The sequence below is a fragment of the Macaca nemestrina genome, chromosome 17, assembly GCF_043159975.1.
Source record: "Macaca nemestrina isolate mMacNem1 chromosome 17, mMacNem.hap1, whole genome shotgun sequence".
Lineage (NCBI taxonomy): Eukaryota > Metazoa > Chordata > Mammalia > Primates > Cercopithecidae > Macaca > Macaca nemestrina.
Window position 1 is genome coordinate 73,738,287 of NC_092141.1, and position 16,511 is coordinate 73,754,797.

General features: G+C 39.3%; 1 protein-coding gene across 2 annotated transcripts in view; it reads right to left on the reverse strand.

Annotated features, from left to right (window-relative positions):
- Positions 1-16,511, reverse strand: part of LOC105469005 (SMAD specific E3 ubiquitin protein ligase 2) — a 114,458-nt gene that overhangs the window by 5,769 nt on the left and 92,178 nt on the right. For both annotated transcript variants that reach the window (XM_071083461.1, XM_071083462.1), the window contains 6 exons: positions 12,643-12,838; positions 11,079-11,182; positions 7,177-7,291; positions 5,086-5,264; positions 4,108-4,245; positions 800-920 (listed from right to left, as the gene is read on the reverse strand). In XM_071083461.1, the coding sequence (XP_070939562.1) occupies positions 800-920; positions 4,108-4,245; positions 5,086-5,264; positions 7,177-7,291; positions 11,079-11,182; positions 12,643-12,838 (853 nt within the window). The remainder of the gene's footprint in view (positions 1-799; positions 921-4,107; positions 4,246-5,085; positions 5,265-7,176; positions 7,292-11,078; positions 11,183-12,642; positions 12,839-16,511) is intronic.

The window sequence follows — 16,511 nt, forward strand, 5'->3', positions numbered from 1 at the left end:
TCCTGACCTCGTGATCCGCCCGTCTCGGCCTCCCAAAGTGCTGGGATTACAGGCTTGAACCACCGCGCCCGGCCTCCAAATTAATTTCAATATGGTAGATTAATGAGGTTTTACTTAACTAAATCAGTAACTACTAAGTTAAGGAATAAATATATATTGGAAGAATGTACATATAAGTCATGAAATCTGTTTAAAATAAGAAAGTACAGGATAGAAAAATAAATTTTAAATGTTCACAATATAAGAGAGATTGCTCACAGCCGGGCATGGTGGCTCAAGCCTATAATCCTAGCACTTTGGGAGGCCAAGGCAGGCAGATCACTTGAGCTCAGGAGTTTGAGATCAGCCTGGGAAACATGGCAAAACCTTGTCTCTACCAAAAAAAAAAAAAAAAAAAACAAGAAAATTAGCCAGGCGTGCTGGTGCATGCTTGTAGTCCCAGCTACTTGGGGGGCTGAGGTGGAAGGATCATTTGAGCCCACGAGGCCAAGGCTGCAGTGAGCCATGACTGCACCACTGCACCCCAGCCTGGGTGACGGAGTGAGACCCTGTCTCAGAAAAAATAAGAGAGAGAGAGAGAGAGAGAGAGAGAGAGAGAGATTGTTCACTCACAGAAATTCCAAAGGATGAAAGGCCTTCAAAAGCATGAAAGACTTTTCCTGTGAATAAGAATTCTCAAGCATAGAACCATGAAACTTAGAAAGTACCAGAAATATGACTTTCCTATAAAATTAAGTAACAAAATAATTCCCAATCCTTTCTTGTTATACTAGTGATGTTATAATACTAATGCACTAACCTCTAACTCCTTCTCATCAAATGTCTTCAGCAAATGTTGTGGAATTACTTCATTAAATCCTTTCTGCAGAGCCAGGAATTGAGCCTCAATGCCTCGTAAAAATCTCCAGTTCACATAGAGCCTGTAAACATTAGGCAGAATTGGGTATAATCGCATATATTTTCAGATCTGGTAATTATTATAAATCTCTACTTTAGCAACATTGCATTTTACAAGCATCTAACATTAATAATTTAGCCTAAAGTCTAAAAATAAATCTCAGACTAATGGGGATAAATGATCCCTGAGGTGTGACACAGTTCAGTGTTGATGAAAAGTGGTAAACTTCTACTAACAGCAGCAGCATCAGCAGAGCAACCCTTCGAATCAGAGAAGCTCCCAGGAAACAGGACGTCTACTTGAGTCTTGATGAAATTTCTTTCTAAACTTACAGCATACATGCCAATAACTAGAATAAAGAGCTCTTTCACTCAAAAATGACTATTTTTTCTGATTTTACTTGTAAATGTAATTTGAATGTGTTGGGTGTTTTGTTTCTATTTGAGGGAGGTCTGTGGGAGAAGAGGAGGTAGATAATCCTCAAACCAAAAATGAGAAGAAACAGTAAAAGCCAATAGCAAGTGCTTTTTGATTAAATAATCATTGTTCTCTAGAGGATATAAAAATTCTGGAAGATGTAGTTTTACCAATAAAAAATGCACTAAACTACATCTGCTGTGTGACTGTATGATTTATAAGTGAATTGCTCTTATTTATCTACCTACCCAAGAAGACCTCTCCATCTCACACATCACAGAACTCACTCATCTGTCAAATGTGTTACCATCCCCAAATCCGGAGAAATGGTTCTCCACTTCAAGAGAGAAGTTACTTAACAATACATCCTTTGGAGGACCATAGTTTTGTTTGCTGGGCTAAGGGGACAGAAAAACTGTACAACTGTAAAAAATTTTTCTTTGTAATTTTTAATCTCAAAACTGTAGCTGGCAAGAGATTAGTACCGTGTGCTGTAAACACGACTGAACCCTGGAGAGTGGGATCCAGGGACTGAGTAGGACACACGAGGTCTTGAAAAGGAGATACTGCTAAGACTTAGGAAATTCTCATTTGTTCTTTCTTTTTTTATTATTTTAAATTTATATTAGATAGAGTTTCGCTCTGTCGCCCAGGCTGGAGTGCAGTGGTGTGATCTCAGCTCACTGCAACCTCCACCTCCCAGGTTTAAGTGGTTCTCCTGCCTCAGCCTTCAAAGCAGCTAGGATTACAGGTGCCTGCCAACACACTTGGCTAATTTTTGTATTTTTAGTAGAGACAAGGTTTCACCATGTTAGCTAGGCTGGTCTCAAACTCTTGACCTCAGGTGATCCACCCACTCTGGCCTCCCAAAATGCTGGGATTACAGGCATAAGCCACCACACCCAGCCTGTTCTTTCATTTTTTAAAGTAGAAATGTAATACATACTTTTTATGCATGTAACAAAAAAACAAACATTAACTATGGAGACAGTAAAATATGAAAGTCCATTCTTTTACCCTCTTTCTCCTCCCTATTTCCAGTCCCATCACCTCCACTCCCTCATCCTAGGCAAAAACTTTATTTGACTGCAGCCTCCTGAACATCTTCAGTATAATTACAAAAAAAAAAAAAAAAAACAGCCAGGCACGGTGGCTCACGCTGTAATCCCAACACTTTGGGAGGCCAAGGCAAGCAGATCATGAGGTCAGGAGTTTGAGAACAGCATGGTCAATATGGTGAAACCCCATCTCTGCCAATAATACAAAAATTCGCCGGGTGTGGTGGTGCGCACCTGTACTCCCAGCTACTCGGGAGGCTGAGGCAGGAGAATCACTTGAACCTGGGAGGCAGAGGTTGCAGTGAGCCAAGATTGTGCCACTGCACTCCAGCCTGGGCAACAGAGTGAGACTCTGTCTCAAAGAAAAACAAAAGAAAACAAAAAACAAAACAAAACAAAAAAAAACATAGACTTTGTTCCTACATAATTCTTGTAAGATTTAGTTTTAAAATTTGACAGCTTATGCAGTCTTTTAAATATCCACATAATATTCTGTTGAATGTATAATATAATCATTCTTCTCTAAAAAGATTTTAGTAGTGTAATTTTTACAAGTAGTATTTAATTGACCATCCTTTCCTGTACTTCTTCAATTACATGTGTGTTTCTGCAGAAGAGTCCTAAACACAGAGCTGCTAAAGGGCATGTACTGCTGGTATCAAACCGCTTTCCAGAAAAGCTATGCCAGTGTTCACTCCAATCAAGTGGACCTCATTTTTAAACTAGGAACAATGTTAGTAAGATTTGAGAACATGATCTATACAAAAAAAGTATAGCATGCAAGTTTCTGTGTACATACAGTAAAGTTCAAGTTCAAACTTCCAAAGCTGATTACCACAGTTTTGTTTGGTAGACTTTTTATTTCTCATAAGCCAAATTAGCCCAATACCTAAAAATTCCTCAAATTTACTTTATGAAATCTGAAAAACATTTATTTACATTTATCCCTAAACTCACAATGTGCTTGTTTATAAACAGGCTAAATGTTAGTAATATACAGCACAAAAGCCCTTCTGAATTGCCACCTGTGATAGCTACACCACACATGGCCCCATTGCCCACATCTCCTGGTATTCACACCTTTGTACAGCTCCTCTTCCATGATGAAACTGGGCTGGCTGTCTCAGTTTAACCAGAAGTAGACAGAAGTCATGTTGGCCAGGACCAGGCTTAGGCCTTAAAAAGATCTAGCAGCTTCTGCTTTTGAGCTTTGGAAAGCTGGCCACCCCATAAGAAGTCTATCAATACAGTGGGTAACATGATTAACCTTCATTACAATGAAGGGACAAACTTTTCAGGGAGAAAGAGTGGCTATGGGGAGAGGGAGTGGTCATGGAGAGAGGGAATGGCCTTTGATATCACAGAGGGAGAACCAAGGAACTCAGCCAACAATGAGAACTAGGACCCAGCCAGTGACCCCAGTCGACAGCCATGCCAGCTAGCCCTCGGCCATTTGAGTTATCCTAGTTATGAGTGAAGAGGCCATCTTGGTGTTGCAGGCCTAGCTGACATCTTGTGGAACAGCAGTGTGTCATCCATGTTGTTCTTTTGCCCAATTTCCTGACCCTTGGAATTGTGAGAAATAATAAAATGGCTGTTCTTAATAAGCCACTAAATTCTGCTGAAGCGGATTTTGTAACACTAAGTAATACTATCTAAATATTTAAGTTTGTTCATACTAACATCCTAGAACATTTAAAAAAAATTCAGCATTGAGAACACAGGAGTGTTTACCTGACATATTCTTTTTTATTTTCTTCATTAACAGGGATACTTTTGCCATTTGGTTTAAGTTCATGCTGAATAATTTCACCATATGCATTATGTTCAACACAGAAGGTATGGTCCAAAACACCTGTAATATCATTCTCACTGGAAAGGAAAGAGGAAGAGATAGGTAACTGGGAAACCTAAAATACAGACCCTATAGATGTATTAACTGGTGAGATAAAACTAAGATCATTTTATAATATGACAAATGTGAGGTCAGATTCAGCTTATGAACTCTTAAACTACCACACTACCTAGTTCTTTCTGGACAGAAAAGTCAAAGAGCTTTAACCTTCATAAACACAGGAAACATTTAACTTCCTGAGTGATGAGAAAGAGCCCTGGTCAAAGCTGGGACTTGCTAGAACCACCAATATAGGACAATTTCAGTTATATTTGGCATTCTGAAGAGCCCTACTCGGTACTGTACTCCAAGGGGCCAAGTGCCTGTGTATCCCTAGTTGAGAAAGCCACTGTATACTTTATAAAAAATAAACATTTCCAGTGTATCTTCATAAAAATAACGACCTCTTGCAAAACAGAATCAGTTCTTAGCTTAAATTCAACAATTAGTTCTTATCTAAAAGTATGGTTCCAACAGTCGCCACTTCATTAAAAGCAATGGCAGCAAGAATTTGCTATTCTAACACATGCAGGTTTGGAACAGAATTTACATCACATTGAGGAAATAATCATATAAAGTACTTTTAAAAATAGAATATACTAGTTTTTTTTTTCTTTTTAAAGTAGTAACACTTGCTAAGTTTAAGGAATTTGAAATATATAAAGAAGCTACAGAAAGGGGGAAATCATATGAGATCCTATCACTCAACCACTCAATATTTTCTGTGTAATTTTTTTTAAGTACATCGGTTTTGAAACTTTTTTTTTAAAAGCTCAAGAGTTTAACTATAATGAAGAGACAGAAGACTCAATACATACAGTATCCACACTAAACTGTTATGAAGATCTGGATCTACTAACTCCATGTCATCCAAAGTAATCGACTTCCCAAGCAATTGCTTATAAAAAGGCAAAGTGAAACCACCATCAATATAATGTCCATGAAACACAGCCATTCCCATTATTCGTCCAACAAAGTGGAAATAGGATAAATGTTCCTGAAATTGAAAAGAGTGTATATACTCAAGTTAGAAACTACCCAGGAAAATTTTAATAAAAATGAAATACTTCAGCAACATTAATTTTTTTGAGAATAAGCATAAAATTTGTACTCTTCAATATAGTCAGGAGGGAGTATTTCTCTAGGGCATGCTCAGGAGTCTCTAGATCACTCCGGAACAGCATATTACACAGGGTAATATGCCCTTCTCACAGGGGTCAGTCATTCTGTAAATTTTATCTTTTAGAAATTAAGTCCAAACTATGGTCCCAGAGCTTCATTCAACTACTTGCAGATTCTTTTCTCTTCCTTCTCTCACTTCCGTGCTGAGCCCTTTGTCATGAAAAAAAATCTTTCAATTCTAAATCTCCCCGCCTCCTTGACCTAACCAGAAATTAAACATCAAAACACCATAGATTTAAGAGCACAGACTTGGTGTCAGGCTTGAATTAGAATCATGATTCTGCTAGTCACTGGCGTATGGACAAATTAACCCCTGTAGGACTAACTGTCCACATCTGGAAATATGAGGATAATAACAGTATCTAAAAAGCATCTCTATGAGGAGTAAAATGAGGTGATGTTTGAAACCCATGGAACTGGACCTGGCATGCTGTAAGCCCTTAATGAATGTGGGCTATTGTTACTACAGGGGCAGCAGTGCGCCCTCCAAAAAGAACCTTCACCTCAAAATCCTCCCTAAATAATTTCCTGAAACAAATCTAACATTTCTACCCTTTTATATATATTTCGTCTTTCATCACAGATTATTTTGTTAGATGTTTGTATTTTTAAATTCTTTTTTTTTTTTTTTGAGACAGAGTCTCGCTCTGTCACCCAGGCTGGAGTGCAGTGGCGCGATCTCGGCTCACTGCAAGCTCCGCCTCCCGGGTTCACGCCATTCTCCTGCCTCAGCCTCCCGAGTAGCTGGGACTACAGGCGCCCACCACCATGCCTGGCTAATTTTTTTTTGTATTTTTTTTTTTTGTAAGTAGAGAAGGGGTTTCACTGTGTTAGCCAGGATGGTCTCAATCTCCTGACCTCGTGATCTGCCTGTCTCGGCCTCCCAAAGTGCTGGGATTATAGGCTTGAGCCACCGCGCCCAGCCAAAACTAAGTAATCTTTTAAGTTCGTCTTTAAACCTCTTTCTTTTTTAAAAGTAATAAAACACACACACACACACACACACACGCACACACACATATATATTTACCAAAGTTGCATTATACTATTTGATAACCTTCTTTTCCCTTAACACATCATAAACACCAAATTTCCAAATCATTAACTATTATCCCACATGATCATTTTAGTGGCTGTATAGTGTGCCCTTCTATGGAAAGACAATATAAGAACAATACATTAGTAATAACTGCTGACTTCTGTTGAGTGCTTAATAATGTAATTGATAAGAGTTGTACAGTTAATAACATACAGCACTGTGCTAAATGCTTAATGTGCCAGTCCCCATTTAATTCTCATAACCCCTCTTTGAGGTACACATTTATTTATTAGCAATGACAAAACTGAAGCTTAAGTCCATGAACTTGCCCTGAAAGGTCACAAAGCTAGAAAGTGATGAGACCACGACATGTCTTTCTAATTCCAGAACCTATGCCTTTAATCATTTGTGTGATTCTGCTTCATGTCATAATTTAATCAGTCCCCACTCTTGAAGACAACTATATTGTTCTCAGTTGAGTGCTACTATAAACAATAAACATCCCTGTTTCCAAATTGGTGCATGTATCTGTAATCATCTGCTTGGGAAAATTTTGTAGAAGAGGAATTGCTAAGTCAAAGGGTACAACTAACACAAGGACAAATAATTTCTATATAATAAACTACATTAATATGTAAACATGAAAAGCATTACAGGTCACAATTCACATCATAACTTCAAATCATACCGGATTAACTGCAGAATCAGGATTGATCTGCAATGTATAGATATCATCTCTTGAATATTGGAAGAGGCCATAGTATGGATTCAGCATTTCATGTGACAAGAGATACAACCATTCCCTAGAAAACAGATATGACCAAGGAATTTTTTTGTTAATGTATACATTTTTATTAAGATATGCCATTAATTCATCATTTTAGCAAATAATTTTTTAAATTAATAAAAGGCAAAAAAGCATTAACTGTAGTTATATAAGATCACATTGGAAAAATCTACCATGCCCAAATAGCAAATAAAAACTCTCTTATATTGAAGTAACATCTCACTCAAAATTTAGGAAATTTTATTGTATTTTAGCATCAAAGAATATAAAAGTATTATCCAACAGCTCAGCTACTCACTCGAGATGATATAGTCCAGTGGTCTGTTACTTTTAATTGCCAAATAAATTTGTAATCCATAATAAACATAAAACAAAAGGAAGAATACGGGGTTTTATTTCAAAATGTCCATGTGAGGCTGGGGACGGTGGCTCACACCTGTAATCCCAGCACTTTGGGAGGCCAAGACAGGTGGTTCGCTTGAGCTCAGGAGTTTGTGACCGGCCTGGGCAACAAGACAAAACCCCATCTCTACAAAAAAATACAAAAATCAGCCAGGTTGATAGCACGTGCCCACAGTCCCAGCTACTTGGGAGGCAGAAGTGGGAGGACTGCTTGAGCCCCGGAGGTCGAGGCTGCAGTGAGCTGAGATCACACCACTGCACCCCAGCCTGGGTGACAGAGTGAGACCCTGTCTCAAAGGAAAAAAAAAAAAAAAAAAAAAAAAGTCCACGTCATCTATACTATCCTGGTCTACTATCACGGCAGATTTATACCAGTTTATATAGACATATAATATAGTATTGATTTACTCTTCATTTTTTCATTTTGGACAAGGGTATATTTTGTTGTAGTATTAGTAAGGACACTTCATTATCCATTTCATTATCTTTCACTGTATAAACCCTAAAACATACCATGATAAAAATATAAGTGGGCAAAGATTGAAGGCATTTGGTGTAGGTATGGACTCAAGGGCAAACCTGCATTCTTTGGGTATGTTCCATACCACTTCTTGACTTCAAATGTAAATCAATGTTTTTAAAACCTGGAATAAAAAGTACTACCACCTTGAATTTATTAAATCCTTCACATTTTTCAAAGTATAAAAGATAATTTGTTACTCACTTTGGAAATTCACTAGTCTATGACTTAAGAGATGTAGTTCTAGTCTTAATTATTGTCATTCCTCAGCTAGGGAAGGTTATTTAAATGATATATTTTGGTATTATGGATTAAACAGATTGAATAATATTTTTGAGCAAATACAGAATAGTATTAAAACTAGTTAAGGGAAAATGTTTCCAAAGTCTATGTGATGGAGTCTAAATCAAATTACTACCATTATGTAACATTTGAAAAACTACTCTAGAGATTAAAAAAAGAAGTGACATCTCCACATAAGCAGCCTTCTCAACATAACACTCATCTGATGTGTCTTGTGGTTTTGGTGTGTGTATGTTTTTTAAAAAGAAAATCTGAATTTTTGTTTTGTTTTACCAAGTATTTAGAACACAAATAAGAGCAGAACTCAACTACTTTGAGATTCTACTATGGAATAAATTTCAGAAAAACCAGATCACTGTCACATTCCATTTATTCTGCTCAAACCCTGACAGTAGTAAGGTTAAAAAACAAAAAACTGGGCTGGGTGCAGTGGCTCATGCCCATAATCCCAGCACTTTGGGAGGCCAAAGAGGGCAGATCACGAGGTCAGGAGATAGAGACTAGCACGGCCAACATGGTGAAACCCCGTCTCTATTAAAAATACAAAAATTAGCTGGGCGTGGTTGTACGCGCCTGTAGTCCCAGCTACTTGGGAGGCTGAGGTTGGAGAATCGCTTGAACCCGCGAGGCAGAGGTTGCAGGGAGCCAAGACTGCGCCACTGCACTCCAGCCTGGTGACAGAGTGAGATTCCATCTCAAAAACAACAACAACAAAAACTGACTACTAGGCAGGCATGGTGCCTCACGCCTGTGATTCCAGCACTTGGGGAGGCTGACGCAGGAGGATCACTTGAGGCCAGGAGTTTGAGACCAGCCTGGGCAACATAGACGCTGTTTCTACCAAAAAAAAAAAAAGTTTGAGATGGAGTCACGCTCTGTCGCCAGGCTGGAGTGCAGTGGCATAATCTCGGCTCACTGCAACCTCTACCTTGTGGGTTGAAGTGATTCCCCTGCCTCAGCCTCCTAAATAGCTGGGACTACAGGTGTGTGCCACCACACCCGGCTAATTTTTTTTTTTTTTTAATTTTTAGTAGAAACAGGGTTTCATCATGTTGTCCAGGATGGTCTCGATCTCTTGATTTTGTGATCTGCCCACCTCGGCCTCCCAAAGTGCTGGGATTACAAGCATGAGCCACTGTACTTGGCCAAAAAAAATTTTTTTTTATTAGGCATGGAAGCATGTGCCTATAGTCCCAGCTCTTTAGGAGGCTGAGGCAGGAAGATCACTTGTACCTAGGAGTTCGAGGCTGCAGTGAGCCATGATCACACCACTGCAATCCATGGAACCTGGGTGACAGAGCGAGACCTTGTCTCTAAAAAACTAACTAAATAAAATAAACTACTTAATTGATCTACACATATAATTACAGTACTCAGATGCCACCACTAGATGATGACGATGAAGTTTTCCCAATAAACGTTCACTCTAGTTATGAGTAAGCAATACAAATTCCACAGAAACTATCAAGTCCTAAGTATGATGTGGAAGGGATTATTTTTTAAAATACACACTAAAGAAACTATCCATCCATAAGTTTAAGAGGTGACGAATGAAAATAAGTCTATAAATACATGTAATGCTAAATAACAACGGGAATTATTGAAAACATAATTTTGGTTGGATTTAAGATTAAGGAAAGCAGAATTATCATAATGATCCTGAGAACATTTCAATACAGAGCTACAGTGTTTCTCCTGTATTTATATAAAACAAATTTTCACACTTAGTAAAGAATTCTTGTAGTAAATATAGTATCAGAAACAAATCACTGGCTGGGTGTGGTGGCTCACACCTGTAATCCCAGCACTTTGGGAGGCTGGGGCAGACAGATTGCTTGAGCTCAGGAGTTCGAGACCAGACTGGGCAACATGGCAAAACCCCATCTCTACAAAAAAAATACAAAAATTAGCCGGGTGTGGTGGCTTGTACCTGTAGTCCTAGCTATTCAGGAGGCTGAGGTGGGAGGATCTCATGAGCCCAGGATGGGGAGGTTGCAGTGAGCCGAGATCGTGCCACTACACTCCAGCCTGGGTGACAGAGAGAGACCCTGTCTCCAAAAAACAAAAAGAAAATCAATTTAACTTGACCTGTGAGTTACAAATGTAGCAGAAGCATTATACTTTCTGTACTGAAGCATTCTGAGGACCATCATGATACGTACATGTGTATAAACACATGCATGCATACACATTCATTTAACAAGGTAAAAAGGCATATCAATGGAAGCAAAGAGAACCAGTATTCAGTTCAGGTTATATATCATTTAAATCTCAAAACTGTTCCTGACAATGTAAAGCAGAGGCAATAACATGCTGAAGGAGAGAGATAGAGAAAACACAGGGCCTGTAGTCTCACTGGACTCAGATGATCTACTGGGGAGTTGTAAAATACTTGTCCGGTAGCAGTATTACCCTAACCTCATTATGAATATATCTGTTAGGATATCCTCAGTAATACAAACATTAGGGAATATAATACCAAAAAATAAATGTCAATGAGAAAGTTACACCACAGGAAGTATCTTAAATTGGTAAGTACAAAGATCCATATGTCATAAGCTGGCAAGCAAGTCCTTACCTGGCAACCCCTCCATAGTCAAGGCCTTCTTCTCCACGAAATTTTATCATTAATCGCTTCCAGAGATCTTTTGGTCTCATTTTCATGACCTGTCGATATGATTCCTGAAAAAAAAATTTTTTAATACAATATTACTATTAGTTCCTTTTAGCCTATTACTTAATCTCTCCCTGCCAATCCACTCAAAAAACTCAAGTCTAAATAAGGTGAAATTTGGCCAGGTGCAGTAGCTCATACCTGTAATCCCAACACTGTGGGAAGCTGAGGCAGGAGGATCACCTGAGGCTAGGAATTCTAGACCAGCCTGGGCAATATAGTCAAACTATCTGCACACAAAAAAATTTTCTTAAATAGCTGGGCATGGTGGCACGCGCCTGTAGTCCTAGCTACTTGGGAGGCTAAGGTGGGAGGACTGCTTGAGCCCAGGAGTTCAAGGCTACAGTGAACTATGATCATGCCACTGCACTCCAGCCTGGGTAACAGAGCAAGACCTTGTCTCTTTTAAAAAAAAGAAAAAGAGGCGGCCTGGCACAGTGGCTCATGCCTGTAATCCCAGCACTTTGGGAGGCTGAGGCGGGCAGATTGCGAGCTCAACAGATCGAGACCATCCTGACCAACACGGTGAAACCCCATCTCTACTAAAAATACAAAAATTAGCTGGGCACAGTAAGCATGTGCCTGTAGTCCCAGCTACTCAGGAGGCTGAGGCAGGAGAATCGCTTGAACCTGGGAGGTGGAAGCTGCAGTGAGCTGAGATTGTGCCATTGCACTCCAGCCTGGCAACAGACTGTCTCAAAAAGAGAAAGAGAAATGAGAGAAAGAGAGAGAGAGAGAGAGGGGAGGAAAAGGGAGGAAAAGGGAGGAAAAGGGAGGGAAGGGAAGGGAAGGGAAGGAAGGGGAGGGGAAGGGGGAAGGGAGGGGAGGGGAAGGGGGAAGGGAGGGGAGGGGAAGGGGAAGGGAAGGGGGGGAAGGGAAGGGGGGGAAGGGAAGGGAAGGGGAGGGGAGGGAAGGGAAGGGGAGGGGAGGGGAGGGGAAGGGGGAGGGGAGGGGAGGGGAGGGGAGGGGAGGGGAGGGAAGGGAAGGGGAGGGAAGGGAAGGGGAGGGAAGGGAAGGGAAGGGAAGGGGTACTCTCAGTATTCTTGGAAAAGAGCATAAAATAAATTTAATTTCTATTTTTTTTTTTTTTTTTTTTTTTGAGACGGAATTTCATTCTCATTGCCCAGGCTGGAGTACAATGGTATAATCTCGGCTCACCACAACCTCTGCCTCCCAGGTTCAACCAGTTCTCCTGCCTCAGCCTCCCGAGTAGCTGGGATTATAGGCATGTGCCACCACACCCAGCTAATTTTGTATTTTTAGTAGAGACAGGGTTTCTCCATGTCAGGCTGGTCTCAAACTCGCAAATTCAGGTGATCCACCCAACTCGGCCTCCCAAAGTTCTGGGATTACAGGCGTGAACCACTGCACCCGGACAATTTCTCTCTAATTTAAAATAAGGTTTGTATTAGCAAACAATGGGTTTCTGGAAAAAAAATAATAAAACAAAATAAGGCTGTAAATTTACCTCAAAAATCTCTTCCCTGGAAACCTCGATGCGGCAGTGACCTGCCTGAGGCTGTTGCTGGGAAAGTTCTTGCCGCAAAATTTTTAGTTTCTGAACCAGGTCTCGCTTGTACCTTGGGACTGTCAGGCATTCTGTGTCATCAGGACATAACGATACCACTTGCTGTTGCTGTTGGTCTTTCAATTGGTTCTGCCGACTAGAAGTAAACACAGATGTTATTATTAAAGTATTTCAAATTTTAAACATTGCAATTATAGATTTAAAATAGCATCATATTATAAAGCAAGTCTAGCTATATCATTTTCCAAGCCTTAGTAGAACATATACTTGGCTTGACATTTTTTGGCAGCAATAAACCAGCTACAAAGTTTATTTCTCATAGTCCACATAAACTGATAGAATTGGATAATGGAATTTTATCCATAAAGCTTTATATAGCTTCTGAAGACAAATTTTTCCAATATAGCTTCCATTTTCCCCTACAGAGTTAACCATCACCCACTTTAAAACTCAGGCATGTGCCAAAATTGGCTTGTTATCTAGAAGCTGTCTTTCCGGAAGAGCCAAACAGGAGTCTGAATGGCAACTTGGCAGGGATCCCTTCTTTTTTATACACCAGGCCAAATATTATACCTAAAACATATGACCATACAGAGAAAATATAGCTTTGTTAAAAATGCCAAGTCAATATTACCTACCGTTACAAATACTATAATAAAGATTTTTAAAATATACATACAAAAGCAAAATAGATTATGTACATAAATGCATTCCATAAACTGTATAATTTTATTTTTTAAAATGAACTTGGGTATATTTCACATCAGATACAAAAAGTAACTCAAAATGGATTGCAGACATCAATGTAAAATCTAAAGTCATAAAACTTCTAAACACAGGAGAAAATTTATGACATACATTAGTCAATTAATGATTTCTTAGAGATAACACCAAAAGCACAATCCATGAAAGAACAAATGGATAAACAGAACATCCATTTTTAATTTTTTTTTTTAAAGAGGCAGGGTCTTGCCTAGGCTGGCCCTGAACTCCTGGCTCAAGTGATCCTCCTGTCTCAGCCTCCTGGTAGCCAGAACTACAGGCACACAACACCACCCCTGGCTTAAAGAAAATTGCTGCTCTTCAAAAGACACTGTTTAGGAAAACTAAAAGACTAGTCAAGTCACAGACTAGGAGAAGACTTTTGGAAGCATATATCCGATATGTAAATATCTAAAGAAACTCAAAACTCAACAAAAATCTGAGCTGCTCGATTTGGGAGGGCTGGGGACATGGCAAAAGATTCCACCAAAGAAGCCATTCTACTCCTAGGTTATTTATTTAACCAAGAGAAATGACAGCATATGTCCACACAAAGACTTGCACATACGTGTTCATAATACTTTTATCTGTCAAAGTGAAACACTGGAAAACAACCCAAATGTCCATCAGTAGAGAAATGAATAAACTGTGGAATACCCATACAATGGAATACCAGCACCAATAAAAAGAAATGAACTATATATGCAACGACAGCGATGAATCTCAAGATTGTGTGAGTAAAAGAAATCATACTGCACGATTCCATTTATCTAGAAAATGCAAACTAATACACTGACAGAAAGCAGGGCAGTAGTTGGCTGGAGATGGGGTGTTATGGGTTGAGCTGTGTGTCTCCCAAAAAGATATGCTGAAGTCTCAACATCTGGTCAACCTGTGGATTTGACCTTATTTGGAAATAAGGTCTCTGCAGATATAATCAAGGTAAGGTAAGATCATACTGGATTAGGATGGCCTTAAATCCAAAAACTGATGCCTTTATATAAGAAGAGGGAAATTAGGATACATACATACAGGAAAGAAGACTATGGGAAGACAGAAAACAAAGATTGGAGCAATTTGTCTATAAGCCAAGTAACACCAAAGTTTCCAGAAACCACTGGAAGTTAGGAGAGAGGCATGGAACAGATTCTCTCTCAAAGGCTCCGGAAGGAACTCATTATCACTTATTACAGAGTCAGCCCCTTACCCTGTAGTTCTGCCTCCAGAATTGTGAGAGAATGAATTTCTGTCGTTTTAAGCCACCCAGTTCATGGTATTTTGTTACAGCAGCCCTGGGAAACTAACACAGGGTGGAAGTCCCACAGGGAAGGACAGAAAAAGGAATCACAAAAGGGCAAGAGAAAACTTTTGGGGGTTGTGAATATGTTCACCATCTTCACTGTGGTCATGGTTTCATGGTGTATGTCAAAACTTAAACTGTACACTTTAAATATTCAGTTTATTGTATGTCAATATATTTCAATGAGGCTGGTTTTCAAAAATCCAGTGGACATCAAGCCTCTTCACAAAGCCTCCTGTGAAAGACTAAGCCATGCAAATGGAAAGGTGGCTTAGAGCTGAAGGATAAAACTGACACAGAAGAAAATCCTTTTGGGATGAGGGCAGCTAGCCTGGAACTATTGTTCCTGATGCACTCAGGAAAAAAAAATTTAACTAATCAATAAAGCAGCCTGTCTCTTCAGGTGTACTAGGGTGCAAGGGACAGTTCTGTAAGGGCTGATGCGAGAGTGCAGGCCAGGAAACAGTGGGGGTGCTGGTCTGCTATCCTTTTGGGCCTCTGCCAATGTCTAAAGACTTTATCAAACAAGCAAATGATTTTCTTGAAATCAAGTAAATCTGATAAGCAGGGAAAAGACTCAAATTGTAATCCCCTTGCCCATAAGCCATCTTTTTCTTTAAAAAGAAAAGCTTCCTTTAAGGGTATAGGGCAGAATATCTTCATGCAATGCCAGTCAAAGGAAGGGAAATAAGTAATTAGTGTTACAGGAATCAAAATAGGAAGGGAAAAAAAAAACCCTCCATAGTCAGACTGGGTGGTTCAAATCCCAGCTCCAGCACCTTTTATGCACCTCTGGACAAGTTTTATAACTGCTTGACACTCCATTTTTCTCACTGGTGAGAAGGAAGTAGCCCAGGATTGCAATGCAGATGACGTGGGCACTCAGAGCATGGTAATGCAAAAAAAATGTCAGTTACTATAGCTACTATTAAGGCAGTTACTGAGTTAGAAAAACATGCTTTTCAAGCAAAGGAAATGAAAAAAAAAAAAAAAAACGGACTAAAATGCTTTCTAAGAAGAATATGCTTCCTTGGCAAAGTTATTTACTAAACTCCAATGACAATGTTTTGCAATAGTTTAACAACACTGTATCCTGTCACTGACAGATTAGATACTGAGGTTTCACAGAAACTACGCAATCTTTAGAACAGGTAAAATGACCCCCTTGGAAGAGAATAATGGCAGTAATATTGCAGGAGGGATTTGTAAAAAAAAAAAGGGGCTAAGGAAGATTAATGCGTCTGTATAAGAAAGGCTTTAAGTCAAACCAGATATCCTAAAAACGTACATTTATATATAACAGGACCAGGATACACTTCGAAGAGGTAACTTCTTTTGTTGCTTCCTCCTAAAATATTAATTCTCAATTCTTCTCAGCTTAAATACCACATTCCTCTCTAAAACACGATTTGTCCCACAACATTTTATCTGGCTCAGATAAGCAGGGTCACAATCTGTTGCCTAGGATGAAGTGAAGTGCAGTGTCATGATCATAGCTCACTGTAACCTCCAACTCTTGGGCTCAAAGGATCCTCCTACCCAGCCTCCCAAAGCACTGGGATTACAGGCGTGAGCAACTGTGCCCAGTTCCTCCTGATTATAATGCAGTACTGCCTTTCTCATTTCCTAAATGCTGAAACAGTAAAAACAAAACAAAACAAAACAAAAAACTAGCTAAAAAAAGTCATCTAAAAGTATTTTAGGTTATATAACAATATAATCCAAACATCATAGCACCCTAAAATCC